This window comes from Alligator mississippiensis, chromosome 5 (assembly GCF_030867095.1).
Source record: "Alligator mississippiensis isolate rAllMis1 chromosome 5, rAllMis1, whole genome shotgun sequence".
Taxonomy (NCBI): domain Eukaryota; kingdom Metazoa; phylum Chordata; order Crocodylia; family Alligatoridae; genus Alligator; species Alligator mississippiensis.
The window spans coordinates 32,216,498-32,225,071 of record NC_081828.1 but is presented as its reverse complement, the minus strand read 5'-3'; the positions used below and the strand labels follow the sequence as shown (position 1 = coordinate 32,225,071).

The following is an 8,574-nucleotide window of genomic DNA, read 5'->3' as shown; positions in this document are numbered from 1 at the left end:
TGTGACAGATAAATCTTAGATAAACCCAAACGGAATAATTGTCTTTCAACAGTTAAAGCAATATTTTCACTTTGCATGTCACTTAATGCCTGAGTATAAAAACCAAAAAAATGATGACTACAATCAACAAGGACTGTTTGATGATCTTTTAATTGTAATAGTACAAGGGCAAATGGAAATCATTTAATAGTGCTAAAAGAAATTGGAAGAAATAATGGGGGGAAAGGGGAAAGCGATAATGAACTACTAAAAACAATTACAATTGTTTCAGGTCACAAAGATATCTAGCTGCACTGAATTTTCAGATATCAAGTTAAGAACAAGTGAAAAGAAAATACTGAATGCTTTGAATAAGGACAAGAACAGGATAACTATCAGGTCCTCAAACTAAGTGTATTAGTGTTAAAAAAAGTTTTGGGGGGTTTTTTTTTACTATTCTTTGTTATTCATTTTAACTATTTTCATGTACAGGTTTCCAATGGAAGGGAAGATAAAAACAACAGAAATGAAAGTAAACTGGTAAAAATGTAATTGTGTTACATCTCATTGTCTTGAAAGCAAATGTTCTGATCCTGCAGGCATTTAAATCATTGGTAAAACCGTTAACTACATATGTGCAAGATCAGACCCTATATAAAATATTATTGCTTTTATCTTGAACTGGACTTCATTTTTTCATTGGAATCATTGGCTGTTATTATATTATCTTTTATTTATTGAGATTAAATGTATAATAAATACATTTTTCTTGTTCAGTCTTATTCAGGCTCAGCTAGGATGCATTCCTATTCAAGACTTTACTTTGACGCAAGATATAGGCAAAATTTTCAGAAATGGCATAAGAGTTACTAAATGTATGGTAAAATGTATTTCCTTTTTTAGTATATTTGATAGTATATTGTATTATATTTTATTAATATTTTTTTTCTTTATAGGGTTGTCTGACTTTCTGGCACCACAGAGAAACAGCTTTTCTGCACTATTAAACTCCTTAATTTTAGCTAAGTGTTTCAGATGCAGACTGTGGGAAAACTCACTGCATGTTTCCAAACAGCTGGAAAAAATTGGTAGGTCGCTAGGGCAGCTAGTGTGTAAAAGGTGATACTAACTTCACTGTAAACTTTAGAATGTCTGTTTTGAGAACTAAGTAAGTCTTCCAGCTTTTCATTTGCTAAAATCATGGTTCTTTGCAACAGTATAAAGACATTTGACAATTAGCTGAATCTATTCAGAATCAGTAAATTCTTATGGATTATTAACCAGGAGCTGCCTGGTACCTTGAGGTATGTAGAAAGAATAGTCTTGAAACAAAAATCAAAATATGTGGCATCAATACTCAGTGAACATTTCTCAGAAACTACTCCACGTAAGGTTCAGGTGCTGTAGTTTTAAAATACAATTTTACCTAACTCTACTCTTGGCAAAAACATAAGATTAGACCTTTAAAATATTGGTAACCTATGCAAGAAGAGACTTCAGTAAAAATCCAACTTCTACTGCTTTATTAATGACAAAAGATCCTGTCCTATTAGCTTAATGTTTTGCTCAGCAGTATACTTTTTTTTTCATTAGAAATCTATACATTTGGGCCAGTTTCTTGGATAACATATTTATGATGGGTATCTGAGACAGGTTTTAAGCTATTATTAGATAGATAAAAAACTTAAGAAATAACCTGCAGAGGAAATACAGAACAAGTACTGCCATTTATTTAGCCTTTCTGACTGTATTTGTAGCTGATCTCTGGTTCTTTATGAGAGATAAGAAGTGCAACAGTGAATAGTGGCTTGTAGAAGTGTATCCCTTAACACCTCATCTGTTAAGTCCCTTGCATTCCCTAACAGCACAATATTTAATAAGCAAGTGCTATAATTTAATATTTAAAATGTTTTAAAATTTCTTAGATATCTTATATTGAATTCAATAAGCTTCAGTCAAATCCATGCATTTTCTATGTTTGATTTTGAGCCCATTGCCTAGAATTGCAGTCCTTCACAACTTCCATCAATTTGCAGACTTCCATCACATGCAAATACAGACTTGAAGTGATCACAGATCTGGTATTTTGACATGTCAGTCTAAAAAGTTGCTAAATTCTGCTGAGGTGGTCAGGTCTCCCAAGGAAAAATAAAAACATTTAAATTTGATTCTCATATATGGAAGATCATTCATATGGTGTGATAGCTTTTTTGCTCTGATACGCTTCTGTCAGCTTCTATGCTTCTTTATCATTTAATTCATATCAGTGCAGAAGGTGGGTCAGGGTGGCCACTTAGGGTGCCTAGAGAAGTGCAGGACGCCTGCTCCTATGCACTGTAATTACAGTGCCTTGGAGCAGACTCAGTTACTTGAGTCTGCTGGAGCATACTAATTAGCACGCTCCAGCAGCCTCAACGTCTTATGTATTCAGTGTCCCTGAATTTCAGAATGGTGTCAGGGGTGCTGTAACTAAAGCTTGTTGAAAGAGCTTTAGTTAAATTCCCCCACTGCTGTTTTGAAACTCGGGGCACTGAATACACAAGATGCTGCAAGCACTTTAATTAGAGCGGCTCCTGAGAGCTGGTCTAATTAAAGTGCCTCCCAGGGCATATAAAGATGCCCTGATAGACTAATTTGCTCAGGAAGATGCCACTCTGCCCTATCTTCTGCCTATGTCAGACTAATGCAGCTAACTACCTCTCTCTGTTCATATCACTGTTTATTTGTGTTGAAGAATGCAACTTGTGCTCTCTTTCTTTTTTTTTTAAAGACAGTCATTCTAAGTAACTTTGGGTGTAGGTCTTGATGTTCAGTTTACTAAAAGGGCCCTTTACAATCCATTAGCATTATAAATGATAGGAGCTTTGCAGTGTAACTTTACAGGAGCCTTTATTCAAATGAGTATCTGTTCTACATTCTTTCCAGAAATTTCCCTCTAACTAAAGCAGTGTTTATTTACATACATTTCACCATACTCCCAGCATCTCTGAAAATTCATTTTTATTCAGGGGATATACATATAAGAAGTGCTTGTATGCCTATCATTTTCTTATAGCTTCTTAAAGCTTTCTATGATATTTTATTTTGAGCTGTTTCAGTCCTCTTGTTCTGTATTTTTAATAAGGGCTCACAGTGCTTTTCTTGTGTTCATGTATACTTTTACTGGTTATTTGGGTCATCTATCTGGGTGGCATCAAGCAGAGCATATGCTCTTAACAGCATGTCTGAAGTTACTAGATGATGTCCTGGAAGGAACTACAAGGTCATATTATTCTTTTGTACTTCAGAAGTAACCATGCATTCTCCATGTCACATCTCTAAGTCCTTTCTTTTATATTGCATTCAGTGAATAAAGGTCAGCTTCCGCTTTTCAGCTACAACCCTACTAAAAATCGTGATATCTTGTACTGCCTCATAAAAGGCCAATATAGTTTGCTCTTTTAATTTGCTCTTGCATTTTTTCTGCTGCTCTCATAATTCTTGCTGCAGATACTACAGGACACCATCTATTTATGCCTCTAAAGCAGTATAACTTTCAGGCTCCTTTGAAGTATGTGAGGATGGTTTGATCTGTTTCAGTGGGTCAAGCAGTTGTCAAACTGGTGCTGGTGTCAGTACATCCTTCAGATTCTTGTATTCTTTTATGCTGTAGCAGCAAAGCTCATTCTGTAACTTCATGAAGTTAGGTGAGTTTAAGTTACATAGGTATGAATTTACTGATGCAGTTCAATCTGATTTGCAGCCTCTGAATTTTCTTTTATTTCCATCTATGTATGTTGCTGTTTGAATTTTAGAAACATTAAGCTGGATGGCCAGTTTCTCCCTTGAGGGGGTTATTTATTCATTTACTTTGATTGACATTTGGCTTTTTTCATTTTGGCTAGGTGTACAACCAGTCAAAAAGCCCAAGGGTGAATCGATTCAGTTTTTGCAGGTTAGTCTAAGATGCACAGATTAAATTGAAACAGAAGTGAACAGACATTTACCTTTGCCTGCAGTGGCTCAGGTACTACAGCATGGCTGTCTGGCTGTGTTCACTTCCTTTCCTGCTGCCCCTGAGGTCTCTGGGATCTGTAGTCCAGAATTACAGCAGCAGGACTCTGCAGGGTTGCTCATCACATCCTCTTCCTGTTTCCAGGTGCCTCTGGGATTTGTAGTCCACAGTTGCAGCCAGCAGTAAGTTTGAGCAGAGGAAGGGGTGTTTAGCCCCCCTCCCTGGCCCCAGACCCCAACCAGGGTTTGCCTGGGGGGGGGTGTAATTCCCCTCCTCTCCCCCCTGCAGACTGGGCTGCATCCCCAGCAAGGCTCCCCGCCCCCAGTCAGCTAGCTCTCACTGCTTCAGCTAGGGACCAGGGGGATGGGGCCAGCCCTGCTCTCTGAAGCAGATAGCCCAGCCCAGGGTTGCAGACCATGCTGGCATGCCAGGGGATTATGATTTAACTTGAACCAGGAAGGGGTCTGGGACAAGTTTCATAAACCGGTTTGACCCAAATCAGTTAAGTCTAATACTAGATTCAAACAGGTTTATCTTAAACCAGTTTCAGCCATTTTTAAACTGGTTTATGTGCACTGAGCTTCTGTTCTGTTACAGATTTAAACCAGTTTCTGATCATTTAAACTGGTTTATGCGTAACTTTTGTCCCTAGCCTTTAAGGCGGTGTCTTGTCCAATCACTGACCAAAATTGCCTCTGATGTTCAGTAGAGATGCTGCCTCTTGTTGTCATACCAGATGTTGGATTTCTCTTCTTTTGTTCTGACAGGGAGGATGATAAGCAATCATTATCCAGGATTTATTTTCCTTCCGTATTCAGTTTCTCTTGACCAGAGAGAGAAAGCTAAAGAAAAAGGAAGAAAATTCATGCATTCAGCTGTCTCTCCTGCAAAATTACTGTTTCCTTCCTTCACTGACAGAAAATCATCTTCAATTTCAATAGAGCAAGGCATTAGTGAAACAATTTTAGGCACTGGGACAAGTAGAGCTAAATAGGGAAAGAAACTCACCCAAGAGGGCAGGAATCTTGCTGATGCAGCAGCAAAGCAATGTCATGGCTGATACAGTCTCCAGAGTTGGAAAAATCAACCTGCAAGAGAAGTTTTTCTGCTGGGAAGAGAAACTCTCCCCAGGTCAGACTCAGAAGATTCTCCATTTCTTCCATGGAGAAGTGATCTCTCTTTCTTGGACCCATGACAAGAGCCTTTTCTTTGCTCAATAAACATAGAAATCTCTGTGAAGTTTAGTATCTGCTGAAAAGGGTCCCTTGGATAGGAAATAAGCATATTTTGCTGAGAAATTATTTTATTTAAGTGCCATTCTGTTTTTATAGTTGCTTACTAATTTATATTCAAGTTAGTTAGTTCTAAGTTCTTGGCAGTTTTCTTGTGTAAAGCCTGTAGGAATTGGTCCTTGATCTACTTTTCTTTGATTTCAGAAATTAATGAAGAAATTGTCATTCTCAAAGTTTTCATATTTCGTTTTACTGAATTTATGTTGTCTTATTTCTGTTGTACCAGCTGAATTAAATCTAAATAGAATGACCAACCAAAAGGAAATCATATGGAAATAGACAAGACAGTTAAATTATTTATGCTTTATATTTACTTGCCACAATGCAGCTATGGAAAATAGTAACTTGGAATTACGAACTGCTATTTGTAAAAATTAACCATATAAAAATATTCAATTTTCAACAGGTGTGATGCTGTCAAATGCAATGGTAAATTCAGGTCTGACATCATTTAAAAAAATAGAAGATACAAATGCAAGAGAACTTGAATTGGTATTTTGACATTTTTTCTTTGTGTATTTTCTTATAGTAGTAGATAACTATAAAGTGAAATCCTGGCCTCACTGTAGTAAATGCAAAATACTCCTTTTTATCCTTGGGACCAGAATTTTACTCCACATGTGGGAGGCAGCCCCCTCCCAGCCCTGCTGCTGCCTCTCACTCCTGACACACTGCACCTCACCCCCCAGCCCTGCCTGTGCCCCTCACTTCCAACCCACAGCCCCTGCCCCCCCCAGGCCTGCTGCCCACGCAGGTGGCACGCATACACACATAGGGAACAACTCTATATTATAACTTTTATCATAACACTCAGTGCATGAGTCTTGTGACAAAGACATAGGCAGGTAAGGTTCTTTGGGTAGATGTGATATCTTTTATTAGACCAACTAAATAGTTGGAAAAAAGTTCTTTGCAAGCTTTCAGACATATTACCATCTTCAAGACTGGTGCTGTTCTGAGAAGATAGAAAAGAACCTGTAAAAATGTAAACAGGTGGAAGATTGGAAGACAATGAGTAGAGATAGGAGGGAATAGGGAAGGGAGGAATAAGTGTGAAACTTCATGTCCTCATGTTCCAGGCTGGAACCTCATGTCCTGTGGCACAAGCCCTTTAAAGGAACATTGTTTACAGATTCACCTGAAATGGGAAAAGCTGGTAGAAACAGTTATTCTGGTCAAAAACTGCAGGTCAGCTTGGTGATTTAAATGTCTTCTAATTTCTAATTTAAACACATTTGTAATCATTAATCTGGGTGTTTTTGAACCAGTTCTTTATATACAGAATTAATTAATTTAACTACAACTGCTCCATTTCTCAACCTTCTTGGGTTAGCCACTAGGAACTAAATCAGTAGATAAGTCCTGAACTTCAGTAGTATCATGTGAGAATCCTGCTACATTACTCTAGAGTTCATATGAGCAAAAGGCTCTGTCCATTTAGATATGATTACAGGTTTGGGGCAGGGGAATGGGAAGGCACAGGTGTCTCACAGGTAGGTAAGCAGAAGATTGATTCATGTCAGGCTGAGCTGCTCACCTGGTGTCTGAAAATAATTACACAAAAATACCAGCAAATTACAGGTGTCCTCTTTTGTCTCCAGTCTGCGAATCAAAGCGACATCTGGTAGACAAAAGGGGTGAACTGCAAAAAAGTCGCAGTGCCATCTGGTGGAAAAAGAGGCTCATTTACATGACTTTGAGTGCCCTTGTGTTTGCACGCAACGAATCCATGGACGTGACACTTTAATTCCTGGCAAGCCAAACTAAACTACGTCTGAGGAGTTATAGTTTAATGAACCAGAAAGACTTGTAAAACATCCAGAAATCCCACTCGTGCAAACAGGCATGCAGCTGCAGTGCAAGAAAGGGCAAAAAATGCGGTGTGTACAAAGGCCCTGGGATTCTATCTCAGCCATCAGACTGTTTTTTCTCTTTCTGCAGACTCCTGCCTCTTAGTACACATCTTCCATCTTCTACAATAAATAAGGCAAAGCTCTTGCAAATAAGTCTTCTTCACTACATAATCCTGATTTAGTTGCCTCTTGTGCACTGAATTAAGAAGTGGGCAGAAAAAATAACATGATGATGTAATTACCATGGTACAATAAAGAACATTTAGTAGAGACAAAGACTACGCTTCTCAAACAAAATTATCTATATAAATTTCATAACATTGCAGACAATGCATTTTTCTCTGTCCTTTTCTTAAAAAGAGCTAAACAGTTTTGTCTGAAATATTCCAAAAATTCAGCCTTAGACAAATGCCCTGCAGAGTGTCCATAGAAAATCGACTTATATAGGACTCAAGTTATGATTACACTTCAGTACATATACAGGCAACCCTCACTTAGTGCTCTTAATTGGTTCCTGAAAAACTGAGCGTTAAGCGAAATGAGCGTTAAGCAAAACCAAAAGTATTTGATGACCCCAGATGATGACCACAATTGTTTTTAATGACCCAAGATGGTGACCACGAGTGTTATAATAAAACTCGCTGAGCGCTAAGTGAAATCAGGTATCAATTTAAAATGAGTGTTATAGCGAAATAGCGCTAAGTGAAATGGTGTTAAGTGGGGGTTGCCTGTATAAGTGCATTTCAAAAACTAGCAGCAATTTCAAAATAAAACCATTTTGTGTGCAATGACCATTTATTAGGACTACATCACTTTCCTACTTAGTCAGAAGGGCTGGGTGCACTCAGCAATGCTGCTGTAAGTGGTCTCTGCTGCTATGCTGTTTTCTGCTTTGCTCCAGACAAACAGCACGGGCAGCTATTTTGCCATTATTTCTAAAACACTGTCATACTATTGAATGTTTCTTTCAAACTGTCCCTATTCCTGATTTGTGGGGTTTTATTCTTACTTTGATTAGTTTAATTTATCAGATACAGTTGTCTGTGGTCTGATCTGTTTAATTGGGCAGTCTTTATTAACAGTTTTTTCTTTTGGGGGTTGGGGTGGGGACGGAAGGCTTAAGGAGTATAATAAGTTCCAGATTCTTTGTATTGAAGATTGAGGTCAAAGGTATCTTTTGAGAGACTAATCTGCTAGTGGCTTATCAGTTTTTGTATAGTATTGAGCAACTGGTATTTTCTTTGTGTCAAATCTTTCCTGGTAACTTAAAGTAGTAACTGCCTCAGAATACAGCATTTAAAGATATTATACTGTCTTGGAAAATAACTCATGTTTTAAATATAGATATAGTATTTGCAGATCATAGGTCAGATCTTGAAAAGATATTGAACTTCCTTGATGTCAAGATAGTTGCAAGTGAGCAAGAACTGTTGGTTACTGATCGTTTGCATTCTCT

At 37.8% G+C, this 8,574-nt stretch overlaps 1 protein-coding gene across 6 annotated transcripts in view; it reads left to right on the top strand.

Annotated features, from left to right (window-relative positions):
• Nucleotides 1–8,574, top strand: part of HFM1 (helicase for meiosis 1) — a 77,460-nt gene that overhangs the window by 45,411 nt on the left and 23,475 nt on the right. For 5 of the 6 annotated variants that reach the window (XM_059728042.1, XM_059728044.1, XM_059728040.1 and 2 more), the window contains 5 exons: nt 272–378; nt 472–519; nt 757–854; nt 936–1,067; nt 5,672–5,757. In XM_059728042.1, coding sequence (XP_059584025.1) covers nt 272–378; nt 472–519; nt 757–854; nt 936–1,067; nt 5,672–5,757 — 471 coding nt within the window. The remainder of the gene's footprint in view (nt 1–271; nt 379–471; nt 520–756; nt 855–935; nt 1,068–5,671; nt 5,758–8,574) is intronic. The other variant, XM_059728045.1, reaches the window with a different exon arrangement.